Source organism: Chiloscyllium plagiosum, chromosome 29, assembly GCF_004010195.1.
Source record: "Chiloscyllium plagiosum isolate BGI_BamShark_2017 chromosome 29, ASM401019v2, whole genome shotgun sequence".
In the NCBI taxonomy this organism is placed as follows: Eukaryota; Metazoa; Chordata; class Chondrichthyes; order Orectolobiformes; family Hemiscylliidae; genus Chiloscyllium; species Chiloscyllium plagiosum.
Genome location: NC_057738.1, coordinates 17,061,592 through 17,080,610, shown reverse-complemented (window position 1 = coordinate 17,080,610; position 19,019 = coordinate 17,061,592). Strand labels below are relative to the sequence as shown.

General features: G+C 38.8%; 1 protein-coding gene across 1 annotated transcript in view; it reads left to right on the top strand.

Annotated features, from left to right (window-relative positions):
* The window catches only part of stt3b (STT3 oligosaccharyltransferase complex catalytic subunit B), a 75,313-nt gene that overhangs the window by 23,218 nt on the left and 33,076 nt on the right, over positions 1-19,019 (top strand). The window contains exons 3-5 of the mRNA XM_043719214.1: positions 4,763-4,828; positions 7,277-7,376; positions 17,083-17,181. Coding sequence (XP_043575149.1) covers positions 4,763-4,828; positions 7,277-7,376; positions 17,083-17,181 — 265 coding nt within the window. The remainder of the gene's footprint in view (positions 1-4,762; positions 4,829-7,276; positions 7,377-17,082; positions 17,182-19,019) is intronic.

Below are 19,019 nucleotides of genomic sequence, written 5' to 3'. Positions count from 1 at the left end.
ATGTGGACGTCAAGGACAAGCATGAGGAGTTGGTGCTGAATTTGTATGACATTGGTTAGACCTCAGCTGGAGGAATGTATATAGATTCCAAGGGCCACCATTGCAGGAAAGTGGAATGCATTTGCGTTCAGAAATGGTTCCAGGGTTGAGAAACTTCACCAATGGAGATAGGTAGAAGATGTTGAGACTGTTCTTGGACAGAAGAAGGCTAAGAGGAGATCTGACAGAAGTTTTCAAAATTATGAGAAGGCTGGAAAGAGTATATGGGGCCAAGGAATCAAAAATGAGTGTATGGATTATTTTATTTTTCAAAGAAGCAAACGTGATGTGAGAAATAACATTTTCACTGTTGTTTGAGTCTGGAATGCACTCCCTGGAAGTGGTGTTCTGTTGAGGAATTCAAGAGGATCTTGTTTCTGTTTAAATTATCCAGTCTGCAAGGGTATGATAAATGGGCAAGACGGTGACTCTAGGTCATGACATTATTTTTGGAAAAACAAAGCAGTCACCATGAGCCTTTGCACCACAATGTTTCTGCAATTCTGTAAAGTTATTGTACAATTCTCTGTTCATGAAAAAAAATCTCACTATTTATCACTCGTCCTTCAGGGAAGAAAATTTTCCATTCCTCCCTGTCTTTGGTCTACTTATGGCTCGCGGCAATGTGGTTAACTCTAAATTGCCCTTCAAAATGACCTAGCAAGCAACTCGGTTGTATCAAACTACTACAAGAAGTTTTTCCATGTCATGGCATAGATAAAAAAATGAATAAAAATGAATTTCCTGTGAATTTCATGGATGTAAACCATGAAACAATATCTGATAATAGTAGTTGTATTGCTAGAAAGGAGGGTGAGGAAATTATACTGTGTAGAGATTAGTTTAGTGTTACTGACTTTTGGGTGGTTCTCTTAAGTTGCAACTTAGTACTTTGATCACCAGCAATATCAATGGTAAATCCTGCAGGACTTCACCTAGTATTGTATGGCTTGTAGAAGAACCTAAGTGTCATGGTCATTGCACAAAACGTTTGCCACTCTCAGTTAAACGTTTTTGAAATCATATTAAGATTAATACAAATATCTGATCTCTGAATTCTTCAGCAATTACAAAGTATTTGAGCTGCAATCTTTACAATGTCATCAACTTTTATTATGAAATTAATGACTGCTTTGTCACCACTAGTCTTCAATTCTGTAATTAACATCAACTTATGTAATTGGGTTTCTGCATAGGCAAGAAGTCAGGTAAAGCTTGATGCTTTACCACTCAGAAAAATGATTAGTGTTTTTGCATACAGGAAATTAAGTTCCTTAAGACAAGAAAACGGGTGTGGTACTTTCTGATTGCAATTGCGTTAGTACTCCAGAAGCCTAGACTAATAATCTGGAAGTGTGATGACCAAATCTCTCTGGATGATTGGGAATCTGGATCAATTATCTGTATCTGGAATAAACATCTCTTGTTTATAGATTAGATTCCCCACAGTATGGAAACAGGCCATTTGGCCCAACAAGTCCACACCGACCCTCCCACCCAAGAGTATCCCACCCATACCCATTTCACTCTGACTAATGCACCTAGTGCTATTGGCAATTTAGCCAGTTCACCTGATGTGCACACCTTTGGACAGTGGAAGGAAGCCAGAGCACAATGAGGAATAGACGTAGGGAGAATGTGCAAACTCCACAAGCACAGTCCCCCAGGATAGGAATTGAACCTGGGGCCCTGCTGCTGTGAGGCAGCAGTGCTAACTATTGAGCCACCACGCCGGCCAATAAATGTGACCATAAAACGACTGCATTGTCATTAAAAGTCCAACTTGTATGCAAATAACTTTCCAAAAGTTAATCATAGAAACTTAGAACATAAGGGCAGGAGTAGGCCATTCAGCCCTTCAAGCCTGCTCTGCCATTCAGTACAAATGTGGCTAATCATTTAAACCCAGTACCCTGTTCCTGCCTTTCTCCCCATATCTTTAATTCCTTTAGCCCTAAGAAGTATGTATAACTCCTTCTCAATGGTTTAGCTTCAGATATTTTCTGTGGCAGAGAATTCCACAGGCTCTCCACTCTCTGGGTGTCCTAAATGGCTCAACCTGTATCCTGGTATTTTACTGTTAATTTTGTGTTATGGAGATGGGGATAATGGGTCATGTTAAAGACCTCTATTAACATCTCCATGAAGTGGGAAGGGGGTGATGGGGGCAGATCAATCTAGAGAAGTGGGCATACTTTTTGGCCAAAGTATCTGATACAGAAATTGTTTGGATGTCTGGCTGCAAACCCGCATGAAAGGAAAATTATGCTGAAAATAAGACTTTTGTGCAGTAGTCAGTGGTTCATATCAAATGAGATCCTCCTTCTCATGAGAGCTAAATGAAGGAGTCTTCTTGCAGGTTTGTGGATAAGAGCCATGAGCTGTGACAGAAGTGCCAGTGATTGGGGTTTTAATATCTAAGTGCCATTTAATGGTGAGAGATTATTTGTCATTTGTTGCCATCATTTATGTTCTGTCTCAACACTTTTTTTTTTTACATTCAGGTGAAGTTTTTCTAAGCCATATATCACTCCTCAGTTTCCATCCTTTATCAAGAATCTAAAACTTGGTCCACTGAATAGGACTTTGCCTATGCACATGAATAATTGTGTATTTTATCAGTCCTTTTTTCAAGGAAGTAAATTTAAGTTTATCAGTTTTTAACTATTTTATTCCTTAAGACTTTACACTTTTCCAGATAGCCTTCCTTGATTTTGTTTTTAATTAACTTGCATGGAAATGAAAATATCTTCATACTGTACTCCCTGTACACTTATAACTGTGTGGCCAAATTTCATCTCCATTCTATCTGCAAGTTTGTAGATGATGCCATTGACGTAGGCCGAATATCAAACCATGACGAGACAGAATACAGGAGAGAGAGAGTATGCTTGGTGGCATGGTGTAACAATAATGATCTCTCCCTCAATGTCAGCAAAGCTAGAGCTGATCATCGATGTCAGTAAGCAAGGAAGAGGGTATGCCACTATCAACATCAGTGGAGCTGAGCTGAAATGAAGTGAAGATGGTCGAGAGCAACAACAATCTGTCCTGGACCACTCACTTTAAAGTGATGATCAATAAGGCACAACAACGCCTCCTCTTCCTCAGGAGTCTAAGGAAGTTCGGCACCAGGTTTTATAGATGCACCATAGAAAGCATTCTGTCTGGATGCATCACAGCTTGATATGGCAACGTTCTGCCCAGGACCATACTGCCCAGAAACTAATAGAGAGTTATGAACGCAGCCCAATCCAACACGCAAACCAACCTTCCATCCATTGACGCCACCTACACTTCTTGGTGCCCCGGAATGGCAGCCAGCATCCTCAAAGATCCCTCCCACCATGGTTATAATCTCTTCCAACCTCTTCTGTCAGGCAGAAGATACAAAAGCTTAAATATGTGCACTAACAGGTTCAAGAACAGCTTCTTCCCCCACCATTATTAGAATTCTGAATGGACCTGTCAAATTTAAAATCTAATGTTGATCTTGCTTTTTGTGCACATTCTTTGTAGCCATAAACTTTGTATTCCTTGCTCTGTTCAATTACCTTATTATCTTTGCATGTTATGATCTGCCTGTACTGCATGCAAAACAAAACTTTTCACTGTACCTAGGTACATGTGACAATAAATCAAATAAAAATACAGATGGAAAGGAAAAAGTGAATTACAGGGAGCAGTTGGTGCTTTTCCCTTAATGGCTAGTTAATTAAGGAAAATGTTTTTTGTATCTTAGCAGGAACATTGACATTTGGGTTGTTGCAAAGTCAGACTAACCTACAATTTGCACATGACATGCTTTGTAGGAATCACTGAAATTCAGTTGTTTCTAATATTGAAGGAGAGTAGTCTGTTGTGAACTTGAATATCTGAGAGAGGGACCAGGCATCATCAGGCTGTTTGTCCCCATTATGCAAGTTATTTTTTGCTTTGAGACAAAAGGTGATTGCCTAAATGCTGCACTTACATAGTGCCTGCATTTTTATGAAGTTCAGTCAGTGTTGATCTTGAAGACGGAAGACTTTGTTTTAAAGTGCATGTCAGATCTGCACTAGATCTAGAGCATTTAGTGTGCTCAACGTGTTCCAGCTTATTACTGCCTACCTGATTCCACTGCCTTTGTGATTAAATAAATGTATCATATGGTAAGCTTAAACAGTGACTTATTTTAATATTAAAAGGAACATCTTTAACATCCCATCCTTGTATATTTCAGTGATTGTAGAAACAGAAGATCCTGTTACACATACTTTGCCCTGCGCAACCATGAAAAATGCTTACATTCAAAATTAAAATGAAAATTTATCGCTCTAATCCTGCTTCCTGGCAGCATCTCCACAACATATCAAATGGAAATGCAGAATCCTTCATAGATTTAAGGATAATATCATTGTAGAACCTTATAACAGCATGACTATACAATACATACATAGTCTTTTTGTTTTGGACACTGTCTAAACTGTATCCACTGATGTACATATCAGTAACATCGATAATACATGTTTTCTTTTATAAATTCTGGCTTATTGGGTTTGTATGCTTGAATTCTTAAAACTCTAGTAGCTTTGAACCAAATTCAAAATCTATCTAGTTTGAGTTGCCTTCTAATATTGAAAAGTGAACTAATTGTATTGCAGGTATTGGAAAAGATCTATGGTAAGATTTAATTTAAAATTGATGATCTTCATAATTGTCTCCTGTGCATTTTTCACAACAGGTCAAATCTGTAAAAACTGGCTCAGTTTTCTGGACGATATGTTGCTGCTTGTCCTACTTTTATATGGTAAGACAAGTTGAACTCTTTCATTATTCCCTGGAATTTTATCAAAGCTGAAAATAATTCAGTATGTTACACTTCTATTATAGAATCCCTACAGTGTTGAAACAGGCCCTTTGGCCCAACAAGTCCACACCAACCCTCCAAAGTGTATCCCACCCAAACCCATTCCGCTACCTTATTACTGTACATTTTACTCCTGAGTAATGCACCTAATTTACGCATCCCTGAACACTATGGGCAGTTTAGCATGGCCAGTTCACCTAACCTCCACATCTTTGCTTTGGATTGTGGGAGGAAACCGGAGCACCCGGAGGAAACCCACACAGACGTGGGGAGAATGTGCAAACTCTACACAGTCGCCTGAGGTTGGAATTGAACCTGGGTCCCTAGCGCTGTGAGGCAGCACTGCTAACCAGTGCCATCATGCCACCTATTTCATCTGTGGAGATTTCGGATGATTCAGCAAGATGATTGCATTGTTGTACTTCAAGTCTCTGAATCCCAGACTTGACTCTCATTTACCAAGTATGTTCTAGTTGGTGCCCTGCTCCTTAAGTGTTTTGATTTTATGGTATGTTTGGTCAAACCTAGTCATTAGAACTGAAAGATGATTTTCAAAATCAGATATAAGCATCCTTGCATCAAAATACACTGCATTTTTGTGTGTGAATATAATAACTTTTGGGTAATCACTGAAAACTAATTCTATCTGGGCAGCATTGATCTAGACAATTCCCTCAGCTACCTGTATAGCACACAGCTATATAAAAAGATTTCACGGAGAACTAAGGAATGCACCTAACAATATAATGCTTCATAAGCATTTATTAGATTTTAATCTTTTCCTTTCCAAATTTCATTTACTCATTAAATTCACTAAGACTAAAATTATGTTTTAAATAGTAGAGGCCTGCAAATTGTTTGCAGTCAAATTAGTACCTTTATTGCAACAGTACTTCTTTATATACGTTTCTGGTTATTCTTTCACCAAAGACTTGTTCTGTGAAAAGCCACATAAACTGCATTTGTAAAAATGGAGCATGCATTATAAATACCAGTTTCGTCTAGAGTCTGGTCTTGTGGCTGTTTGTAACTATATTAAATGTCTAATTGGGAACTATTTTCTTCTGAGTTGAAAAAGCAAATTTACATCTGATCAGCTCAATATTGAGAAATTTGTGCTCTATTTTCTTGAAATCTTGTCAAATAATTTCAGCATTTGTCATCAAAGAAAACAGCTTTCCAACTATCAATTATTGCTTAGGATTCAGGTTTCATAGTAAAAGTTACATTTGTGCTTGTATAGAAACTGTGTAGACTATTATCTTCATCTACTGAGTCAACATTGATGGATTTTAATTCACATAACAGCTTTTCTAAAACTAATTTATTCAAATCTAGAGAATCTTCATTTTTTTTGGCACAGAGAATACCTTTTGAGTAAGTTGTATCAAATATTTATCCCTTCCATTTTGTCAACTTTAAGTCCTTAATTTCATCACCTCCCTTCCATCAATCTGATCTCTCACTGGAACTTTAGCTAGGGTAATGTTGTTGGACTCTCCTTGGTTTATGTTGTTTACATTTTCCTCAAAACCACCCCTTCTATCTTTCTTTACCATCAGCTGTTGGTAGCTGTATGTCCGTAACATGCTTTATTTACTTCATGTGCACTAGGCACCACCCAATAAATAACTACAACAGGCACATCCCCTAATTGACCAATCAAAGTAGCCCAGATAGACAATTATTGTAAATTTTAAACAAGAAAACACAAATTTGCTTATAATTGATTTTTATCTGTCTCTTGTTATTCTGATCCAGAAAATGTTTCAGAATTCAGAAGGTTCATCATTTATTCAATCTTTCTGCAAGGTAGCTCAACCAAGGAACAACATTGAATAGTGACGCATCACACTACTTATTGATGCAAGTGTTCCTGAATAGAGTAAGAAATTAAATTACATCCATATTTTACAATGAAAATCTCCATTGTCCCAGAACAAGAAACCTGTACTGTTGGCATTATTCTGCATTCCAAATCAACCGTTCAAACAACGAAGCTAACCTCCATTATATGTCCAGCTTCAATGGTATTGTTTGCACAATCCATCGAATTACGTGATATGGAGAGATGAGAGTTATCCTTTTTTTTCTTCTTCACGTCTAAGAATTTTTGTTGAACTTCAGAGTTCTATCTACTGCTCAGTCAGGGATGACAGAACTCTTCCCCAAACCTACAAGATAAATACTGAAAGCACGAAGCCAGTGATGAAAGAATTAAATGAACTGAGACAGCTATATGTTATACTTTGTTAATCTGCTGTGAAATTTTCATAGTTTCAGTACTGGCCTTATTGGTCATGGGAACGATTGTTTTCTTGCATTGTAGTTTTACTTGTATCTAATTTGAACTTTAGGTTTAATTATTTTTTGTCCATTGATTTTCAGGTATCTGCATGGGGTGGTTATGTGTTCATTATCAACCTCATTCCGCTGCATGTATTTGTATTGCTACTGATGCAGAGGTTCAGTAGAAGAATCTATATAGGTCAGTAAACTCATGATTATTCTGTTCCAAAAAAAAACTCATATACTTCCAGTTAAGCCTTGGACAGTTGGATTAATTGTACACTTATTATTATGCTTTATTGGTCATGTTGATTTTAGGGTGTTCGTGATCACAGTTACCTAAGATAGACAATGTACAATCTATTGTAATTTTCCGGTGGCTTATTGAGAAGCAGTGGTTTCAATATGGTACATTAGCTAATTAGGCAAAGAAAGGAAATGTATGACCTGTGACAGATGAGAATATTTTTCATTCCTGGAGCCAATTTGTAGAATGGAGGAGTAGACAAAGCACACTGCTACATCCTTTTGTGATGGTCTTTGGTGGCTTGCCATCAATGCTCTGTCAATCACTTGTCTAACTCCTCTTGGCCGGCAGCCATGGAACAGCCACGCCTGAGTCAGATGACTGTTGACCCATTTAAGCACCGCTATATCAAGGTTAGTTTTCACCTCCGGGACAAAAAAAAACCTCCTTATTTCCAGTATACTACATTGATAATGGGATCGGATGGTGCTTGATAAAACTTTGACATGAGTCAGAACCTTGAAGATTATTATGCCTTCTTCTCTGTTTTCGTTAGAGATGAGCTTACATTTGCAAATGACTAGTTACTGATATAACAGTTAGATGAGACTGCATGTTGTGCAGGAAATACCAAATATGGAATACTGAGTTAACACAGATTTAAGGGGATCCCCAATTCTCAACAGCCATGCTTGATTTCTTGTGGTATTTCCAAGGGCACTGAAATTCAAGTATAATACTTATTCCTGTTGTCTCATTCCATTGTGGTTAGTAACCAAATAAAGCTGCAGTAGCTTCAAGCTAAAACAAAATAGACCACTTGAAAATTACAACCACGAAGAATTATTTCAGGAGTGAAGGAAATTCAGGTAACTTATGTAGTTTATTCAAGGTAGTTCCATACAATATCTGTCTTAATACAGATTGTGACAAAGGCATATCAGCAAAACTTGTGTCAATAGAAAAACTACTGCTAAATACTGCCTACTAGTTCACTGGACTGCATTGCTTACTGTGTCAAGAGCACCGATGCATGGCAAATTGTCAAACGGGTGTTTTGAAGGAAAAAGATCTCTAATCAGAAAACAAAATCCTGGAGAAATTGTTTGTCAAATCATAAAATGCAGGTGGATTCTTTACAGTGTAAGAATTCCTTTTACAATGGCTCAAAGTCTTTTGGTGCTCTGTACATCAGGGTGATCAACTCTGAGGGAACAATATAAGAATAACTTTTGGGAAAAAGTGCTGCTGATGCTGCATGAGGGATGGGAAGGGGAACATTGAGTTGAGAGATGGAAATTGCTTAAAGGCTGCTTCCTTGATCCAGCAATGCTGTGGACACTGTTCTCTCAACTCCATACGGTTCTGCAAAATGAGTGAGTGCATCTACATCTCTGCCTAAATCCCCTCGCCTGACAAACAAGATTTGAAGCCAGCCACCCCTCTTCCTCATTACAATGGCAGTTAAGTACAGTTTATTAGGGGCACTTTTGGGGATTCTTCTTGGTGTATTTCCAACTGAATTTAGTATGTGAACCAGTTAGCATTATTCAGTTGATATTGTTTCATTGTTTTGATGTGAATATGCTATCAGGTCAACTAAATGTGATTGTGCCAGATATTTACATTTTGTAATGCTTCAATGTGCGATGGATATGATTGCATACAGCATGAATATCTGTTACAAGCAAACACTCAAATATATAAATGGTTGGTTAAATGGTCAGTGTGTGCATATGGTGAAATTGCTGCTGTTTAGTTTTACAATATTTTTGCATTTAAATAAACCTGCTTAATTTTGCCAATAAAATGATTATAGCACTAAAAATAATGCTCTCATCTAATGTCTTGTATCTATTCTCACTGTCACCCCATCTCTCAGATTTTGGTTTTATTGTTTGGCTTTAATTTGTAGTTATTCCCTTGCTCACATGTTTACTGTCATGGAAAAAGAGCCAACATCTGGCAAAGTCTAGTAAATTACTTTACCTCCACAGCAGTCTACCTCCTGTGAATAATCATTGGAAATACTCAGGCTGAATGATTGTTATTCCAAATAATATCCATAAGATATTGTATTTTCAAATAAGAAAGTGGTTTATAAGGCATACAAGATCCCAACCTTTATAAATAGTGGCAGAGTATGAATGGAGGGAGATGGGTGGTTTGTGAACCTTTACTAAAGGAGACCAAACCACTGTTTCATAGAAAGTCCAGAACTGGATGCAATATTTAAGAGGGCTGTCGAAATGTTGAGAGGGTTCAGAAAAGATTTACAAGAATAAGGAATTTCAACCATGAGAATGAAATGGTAAAGCTGAGACTTCTCTCCTTGGAAGAGAGATTGAGAGGAGGTTTGATAGAGGTGCTCAAAATCATGAAGGATCCAAGCGGAGTAAATATGGAGAAAGAGATGGAAATGTGTTGCTGGAAAAGCGCAGCAGGTCAGGCAGCATCTAGGGAACAGGAGAATCGACATTTCGGGCATTAGTCTTCAATCTCTGATGTCCAGCATCTGCAGACCTCACTTTCTCCTTAAATATGGAGAAACTACTATTATTAGAAGGGTCAAGAATCTGACCACCTGAGTTGCTTTTACATAGAATCAGCACAGACACAATGTGCTCATTTGAGAATCGACGTTTCGGGCATTAGTCTTCAATCTCTGATGTCCAGCATCTGCAGACGTCACTTTCTCCTTAAATATGGAGAAACTACTATTATTAGAAGGGTCAAGAATCTGACCACCTGAGTTGCTTTTACATAGAATCAGCACAGACACAATGTGCTCATTTGCCTCCACCTGTACTTTAACTAGCCTATGAATCCCTGTCCAACCCTACTCTCTACTCATTAGTGAACACTTTTAACATTTAGATCATTAATTGATGCTTTAACATTCAGTTTTTGGAATTGTTTTTACTCTGATTTGCCAGATTGGCATTGTATGCATGCATGACATTCAGATGATGCACTAGTTAAGGCATCTCATTTTTTTTATAAAAGGGCTGTTTCGTTAATTTTAAGTTCCTATGTAGCAGTGACTTCAAAACATGTCAAAAAAAAAATGCCATTTCAAATTAATGAAGTTACTCGATAACATTACAATTGGTATTTATATATGAAATTGGATGTAATGAGTATTTCAACCTGGAATTAAGTAAACACCGCTTCTATAGGAAATGCATCAGTAGATAATAAGACAGCAGTTGCAGACAATAATATTATTGAGATTGACATAAATCTGAAGCTTTAGCAGAAAATGCATGTGTTTTGAGTACTATAACAAGTGTTTTGAGTGTCATAGTTTTAGTCCTGGAGGTTTTCAAAAATGGTTCAAATCTAGTGAACAGGACGTATTCTCTCTGTCGCTAATTTGGATGACAAGTTTACTTTGAGAAGGAAATCCAATAATTTATTTGTTGGCAAGTGATTATTTTGCCAAATGATATTATGCAATAATAATAGAAAATGGAGTTTTGTGAAGTTCATACTGCAGATTTTCAGTATTTGCCACAATTTTTCAAATGACCACTGCCTTGATATAACCATGTAATTTATGTATGCACAAGCCGTACTATTCCTGATGAAAGGTTTATGCCCGAAACATTGATTCTCTTACTCCTCAGATGCTGCCTGACCAGTTGTGCCTTTCCAGCACCACACTCTTCAACTATTTCTCTCTCGTGCTTTGAGCCAAAACCTTTTAATCCCTTCAGTCAGTTACCACGTATAATTTATTTTGAGCCAATACACATTACCACTAAAGTGTAAACAGATTTGTCAAGTAAAATGCCTGTGCAGTAATGCATAATATACTCCACGTTTTGTGCACACTTTAAAAGTGCAGAATAAATAAAGATTGAAACACATTGGGGTTCTAAACTTCTCGCGTTTTGTACTTCAGCCTTTGATCTCCTTGATACTGTTGTTTTACGGTCAATGCATGGTGTTTTGAATTGCTAATATTTAAAGGCAAGGAGTTTTTACATAAAATGTACGCTGTCATGTTTTCTTCAAGATCCTCTGCCCAATGTGGTGATGAGGTTAAAAGATCCAAAGAAATGTTAGATCGGTGTGTTTCCTTTGTCATAGAGTTTCCTAAGTCTATTCTTTGGCACAACTAGAAAGTTATTAAGAATACTTCATGAAGGACATAGAGTCATAGAGATGTAGCATGGAAACAGACCCTTCGGTCCAACCTGTCCATGCTGACCAGAGATCCCAACCCAATCTTGTCTCACCTGCCAGCACCCAGCCCATATCCCTCCAAACCCTTGCTATTCATATACCCATCCAAATGCCACTTAAATGTTGCAATTGTACCAGCCTCCACCATTTCCTCTGGCAGCTCATTCCATACACATACCACCCTCTGTGTGGAAAAAGTTGCCCCTTAGGCCTCTTTTATATCGTTCCCCTCTCACCCTAAGCCTATGCCCTCTGGTCTGGACCACCCGACCCCAGGGAAAAGACTTTGTCTATTTACCCTATCTGTGCCCCTCATAATTTTGTAAACCTCTGTAAGGTCATCCCTCAGCCTCTGCCGCTCCAGGGAAAACAGCCCCAGCCTGTTCAGCCTCTCCCTATAGCTCAAATCCTCCAACCCTGCTAACATCCTTGTAAATCTTTTCTGAACCCTTTCAAATTTCACAACATCTTTCCGATAGGAAGGAGACCAGAATTGCACGCAATATTCCAATAGTGGCCTAACCAATGTCCTGTACAGCCGCAACATGACCTCCCAACCCCTGTACTCAATACTCTTGACTAATAAAGGAAAGCATACCAAACTCCTCCTTCACTATCCTATTTACCTGCAACTCCACTTTCAAGGAGTTATGAATCTGCACTCCAAGGTCTCTTTGTTCAGCAACACTCCCTAGAACCTTACCATTAAGTGTATAAGTCCTGCTAAGATTTGCTTTCCCAAAATGCAGCCCCTTGCATTTATCTGAATCAAACTCCATCTGAAATTGGAGCAAAAGTAGACCGTTCAGCCCCTCAAGCGTTCACCACTATTCTATAAGATCATGGTTGATCTGCCCCAGGCCTAAGCCCCTATTTCCTGCCACTGAATGTTTCAATATTTCAAAAACCTGTCTCTGACCTCTTTAAATATTTTGTGATCTAGCCTCCACAATTTTCAGAGGTAGAGAATCTCACATATTCAGGCTTTTAAATAGTAGTCTATCTTTTGATTCTTCCTATCAAGACCTCTCCCTTCTACATTAGTGTCCACCTGCCAAGCTTTTGCTCACTCATTCAGCCTATGTCCCCTTGCAAATTCTTTGTCATCACCACAAATGCCCTTCTACCTGTTTTTGCAAATTTGAATGTATTACACCCTGTCCCCTCTCCAAGACATTAATATATATTGAAATAATTAAGGTTATATGAATATCCACTAGTTGACACTTTATAACTTGAAAAGGACCCGTTATGGAGCCAAATAGGATCATCCCAAATACACTACATCTGCTAGTTCTCCTTTATCAACTCTGCTTGTTATATCCTCAAAGAACTCTAGAATATTTCACTAATCAAACATGATTTTCCTTTCACAGAATGAATTTGACTCTGTTCTATTGTTAAGCTTTTCTAAATGTCCTGCTACTTTTTCATTAATAATGTACTGGAGTGTTTTCCCAGCAGCAGATGTTAACCATTTAATTTCCTTTTCTGAATGATTGTACGGAATGAAATATATGTCAGATAATCCATACAGTTTGAAACCACTGTTTCCTTGCATAAAATGAAAACTAAAGCTGGGCACATCAGTTCTGTGAAGGGCCTGTGGAATTCTTTGCAATACAGAAAGGTACAGGACTCAGACTATTTTTACTGAAAGCTTGTTGGAGACCCATATAGTGCAAACTCAAGTAAGGGAATTATTTTCTTTAAAGCTAGAGGAAATGAACTAATTAGCATGTAACACTTGCTTCACAAGTTCCCTGAAGAACACCACAGTTAGCCTCACAACAGGCTGTTTGATCCAGAAATAGATTGAATTTATTAGAAGGTGCAATGAATTATACGTGAAACAAAGATTCAAAACGTGGAAGTCTGTTAGTGTAATAGAGTCATAGAGATGTACAGCACGGAAACAGACCCTTCGGTCCAACCCGTCCATGCTGACCGGATATCCCAATCCAATCTAGTCCCACTTGCCAGCACCTGGCCCATATCCCTCCAAACCCTTTCTATTCATAAACCCATCCAAATGCCTCTTAAATGTTGCAATTGTACCAACCTCCACCACTTCCTCTGGCGGCTCATTCCATACACGTACCACCCTCTGCATGAAAAAGCTGCCCCTTAGGTCTCTATTATATCTTTCCCCTCTCTTCCTAAGCCTATGCCGTCTAATTCTGGACTCCCAATCCCAGGGAAAAGACTTTGTCTATTTATCCTATCCATGCCCCTCATGATTTTATAAACTTCTATAAGGTCACCCCTCAGCCTCCGACACTCCAGGGAAAGCAGTCCCAGCTTATTCAGCCTCTCCCGATAGCTCAAATCCTCCAACCCTGGCAACGTCCTTCTAGATTATTTCTGAACCCTTTCAAGTTTCACAACATCTTTCTGATAAGAATATTGCACGCAATATTCCAACAGTGGTCTAACCAATATCCTATACAGCTGCAACATGACCTCCCAACTCCTGTACTCAATCTGACCAATAAAGGAAAGCATACCAAATGCTGCCTTCACTATTCTATCTACCTGCGACTCCACTTTCAAGGGGCTATGAACCTGCACTCCCAAGTCTCTTTGTTCAGCAACACTCCCCAGGACCTTACTGTTAGGTGTATAAGTCCTGCTAAGAATGTTATTTTTGAAAACAAGCCCAATTCTCCAGAGCTTCTACCTAATGTGATTGCGCTTGAGAATTCAGGGTAATTCACTTGTCCCATAGCTTTTGTAAACTATGTAAAACAGGTCACCTCATAGTCATTCTCTTTGAGGAACTGAAGTTTTGTTTTGCAAAATTGTCTTGCAGTATCACCAACCTGCTTCATGTCATGTTCCTGAAGAATGGAGCATGATCCAGTACATGTTGGCCCACGTTCTAGCATTGTTTCCTATTTATTTTGTTTTCGGAAACATGAAAGCTGACAGTTCTGATGCCCCCTTTGTGTATAATATCTGCGCACGGTTTTACAATCAGAGTAAACCAAAGTTTGGCCATTGTAAGTCTGAGCAAATTGAAAAATAAGACCTTTTTCCAGCACTTACTATATTACTGTGTTTTAACAGATTTTGCCTATTTGTAGGCAAATCTGAAAGCAAAGCCATTTCTATGGCTTTCTTGAAGTTCCATTTAACATGAATTCCTGGGTGGCCACCATGCAGTAGAACTTGTCATGGTTTTACTGTAATACTATTTATTCAAATATTCTACAAATATGACTAACTTTAAAAATGGTCTGATATCAATAGTACTTGTAATATGAAGACACATGCTTTGTCCACATCAACCTGCCTCATAACTGTATTCTCTTCACGGATGTTGCCTGACTGCTGAGTTTCTCTAAGAATTTCTGCTCTTGTTTGCTTCAATCTCCAGTGCCTGCAATACTTTTGTTTTAATAGAGTAGCAATGACATTTTACAGTATATTAATGAAAGAAGCAATGAAGCTGCATTTCTCTCTCTTCTATCATGTACTCATCCTAGAAATCCCTACTGTGTGTGAGCAGACCATTCAGCTGATCAAGTCCATGCCAACCCTCTACAGAGCGCACCTCCCCTACATCACCCTGCATTTTCCACAATTAGTCCACCTAGCCTGCACATGGGCAATTTAGCATGGCCAGTACACTTAACTTGCATATCTTTGGACTGTGGGAGGAAACCGCAGCACCCGGCAGAAGCCCATGCAGATATTGGGAGAATGTGCAAATTCCACAGGTTAAGGGTGGAATCAAATCTGGGTCCCAGGCTCTGTGAGGCAGCAGTGCTCACCACTGAGCCACCATGCCACCCCTGTGAAAATTGCTTTATAGCCAATAATAGTCCCTATGATGAGCAGCTGCAATTGTAGATTGACAGAAAAACCGTTTTGTATACAGCAAGCTCCTGCAAAGAGCAGTGAAATGAACCATCAGATATCATTTGGTTGTATTTGTTTAAGCATCAGGACATCAACAGCTTATCTGCATTTTGAATAGTGCAATATGATTTCCTGCATCCACCTGAGAAGGCCAAAGAGGGCCTTAGTTTGATGTCTTTGATCGCAAATTGAATTTGCCATGAAAAACAAACCTTCCTGCTTTTCAATTGATCTTAATCTGTCAACATTTAATACATTTAAAACAGTTTACTTGCTGACTGAATCAGTCTTCTGTTTTCTTCTATTGCAGGTTGGTCACTGTCTCAACTATATAAAAAGAATATATCAATGTAGCATCAGAGAACTTACAATTATATGATAGAATGGTATCAGAACAAATGTAGCAAATCTTGTATATCACAAGAAAGATGGCTTTAATTTCTATAAAAGTGTTTTGTACCTTTGTCTGATTTCTTAAATTCATTCACAGATAAATTTAGAAAGATTACTTATAATCCTAACAATCGTATATCTTAATATTTGTTTAAAACAAAATGCTTCCCACTTCATGATACCTTAATAATTTAAATTTACTTATAAAAATTGTCTATAAAGTGTTACAACTGAGATGGTAGGAGTTCAGTCTTTCTGTAGTTCCACCGCGCCATAGATCACAACGCAAATTAAATTACTTTGTCCAATGTGATTAATTCATAAATTGTTCCAAATATGATTTCTGTGTTAGATCTGGAATTAAAAATAGCCATCAACCAGTTTTCTTAAAGAAGCACAATTATTGCTTCATTATAAAATAAAACTTATTCACTGAAGTTTAAATATGAGAGTTTAAGTATGAACCCTTCTAAACAACCTAAAACATGCTTGCACAAGGTAAAGGAGGGGGTAGAGGGTGGGAAAGATTTGTTTCTGCAGAGATTCACTTTTCATCAATAAAACAGTATCCAGACAAGACGATCATAAAACCAAGGCAAGTAGTTTCTAAGAAGTGAGTACAAGCAATAGCTAAAGTTAGACAGTGAGGCACTGGAAAAACACAACAGGTCAGGCAGCATCTGAGGAGCAATAGAATTGACTTCATTAGGAATAGGGCTTATGCCTGAAACATCGATTCTCCTGCTCCTCGGATGCTGACTGGCCTGCTGTGCATTTCCAGGGCCACACACACGACTCTGATCCCCAGCATCTGCAGTCCTCACTTTCTGTCAATAGCTAAAGTTATGTGATTTTCCAGAAGTGTATTTGAAAAACTAATGTTCTGGTGTTCTTACATTGATTTAAAAAATTCAACTTTCCATAGAAAGATTCCACAAAACATGAAACAACTCAATCTTTTGCACTTCTTCAAAACTCCTCTAAAATAACTAAACATAAGCTCTTCATAACCAAAACTAAATGTATATCTTAATTTCTAATCCCAGGTTTTATTTTAGTGGTGACCGTCTGTGTGCCAGTATGGAGGATTTTCTGGAATTTGAATACGTAACCATGTTCATAAGAAGTATCCTTTTGGAAACCTGTTTTTTGCTGTGTTGGATTTAGAGCAGTGATGGTTTTTTTTACATTGTTATTTTTTTTAATACAGCTTACAGCACCTTCTACATTGTGGGCTTAATATTATCAATGCAAGTACCTTTTGTGGGGTTTCAACCAATTCGAACCAGTGAGCACATGGCAGCAGCAGGTGAGTGGCTTGATTTTTAAATACAGAATCTCTTTAACTCTGGACTCTGTTATCCTGAATGTAAGCTGTACAAGTGTGATAGATCAATATCGCAAGTTTTATTAATTCGGGGATCATTATCCCTGAGTGCATTTGTTTTCCTTCCTGCAGTTCCTTCAAAAAAGCAGTTCGTATAAGAAAGGAAAGTTGTGTACCCTATTTCATGTCAAGCATATGGTTTTTTTTATCAGCATCATAAATATGCTTTCATGATGGAGTCAGTACCAAGCAGAGAATTCACCTTTATAGTTCTGATACAACTTGTAGACAAGGATTGGCTGGATCTGCTTCCTAAATAACACTTCCTTGTGCCCAGATGCGGCAACCCTGATGAGTCACTGTTCCCCGGACTAGAATATTTAGCAGTGAAATCCATCCAAACTACCTGCCACATGAGTTCACCTCCACAATTCCGACAGCAGTCTACCACCCACCGCATGCAGCAGTGAAGAGCGCACTTAGTGAAGTATACAACACTAGAAATTTTCTTTGGGGAATACCTCGAAGCCTTGTTCATCATAGCCAGTGACTTAAACCAGGCCAACCTCAAGGATGTGCTACCAAAATTTCATCAGCATGTCTCCTGAACCCCAGAGATCCAAACATCCTCAAACAACTCAGCGACTAACCTTAAATGAGTGTACCACTACCGTTACAGACTTCATTCTTAAGTGCATAGATGACAGTGTGCTGAAGACGTTAATCCAAACCTTCCCCAACCAGAAGCTATGGATGGACCAGGAGATTGACTCCTATTGATGTCCAGGTCTGACGCATTCAAAGAGTGCAACCCTGACCTATACAGAATGTAAAGGAATGACCTTTGGAAGGTTATCAAGGACGTCAAGAGGCAAAACCAAACTAAGCTTGAGACCAGACTAACCCCCATATGGGCGCCTGTCGTTTGTGGTAAGGCTTACACAACATAACTGGCTACAAAGCGAAGTAGAACAGAATCACGGGTAGCAGTACATCCCTACTTGATGAGCTCATTACAGTCTATGCTAGCTTTGAACAGAAGGGCAGTGAGATGATATCACCTGTCCCATCAGTCTTGGACGCGCCTGTAGCCTTGGTCACCAACGCAAACACTAGATCGTCCGCCTTAAGGATGAACCAACATGAAAGCAACTGGCCCCGTTGGAGTCCCAGGCCATGCACTCAGATCCTGTGCAGACCAGCTGGAAAGAATATTCGCAGTATCTTCAACCTCTCCTGACTATGATCTGAAGTCCCCAGCTGCTTCAAGAAGATCATCGTTATTCCAGTGCCAAAGATAAATCATGTGTGCCTCAAGGACCACTGCCTAGAGCCTCTGATATCCATTATGAAGTGCTTTGAGAAGTTGGTCACCTACCGGTTCAGCAGGTCCATGGCAGACGCCATCTCCCTGGCCCTACACTCATCCCTCAAACATCTGGACAACAAGGTTACCGGTGTCAGGCTACTACGTATTGACTACAGCTCTGCCTTCCAATACCGTAATTCTAAACAAGCTCTTCTCTAAACTCTGTGACCTATGTCTCTGCTCCCTGCTCTAACTAGATTCTCAACTTGTTGATCAACAGACTCCAGTCAGGATAGGCGACAACACCTCCTCCATAATAACTCTCAACACCAGTACCCTGCATGGCTGAGTACTCTGCCTCCTACTATACTGTTTGTACACACACGAGAGTGTAACCAAATTCCACACCAACTCCATTTACAAATTTGCTGAAGACTCTACCATTGTAGGTCAAATCTCAAATAATGATAAAACAAAGTACACAAAGGAGATAGAGTGCTCAAAGGCATGG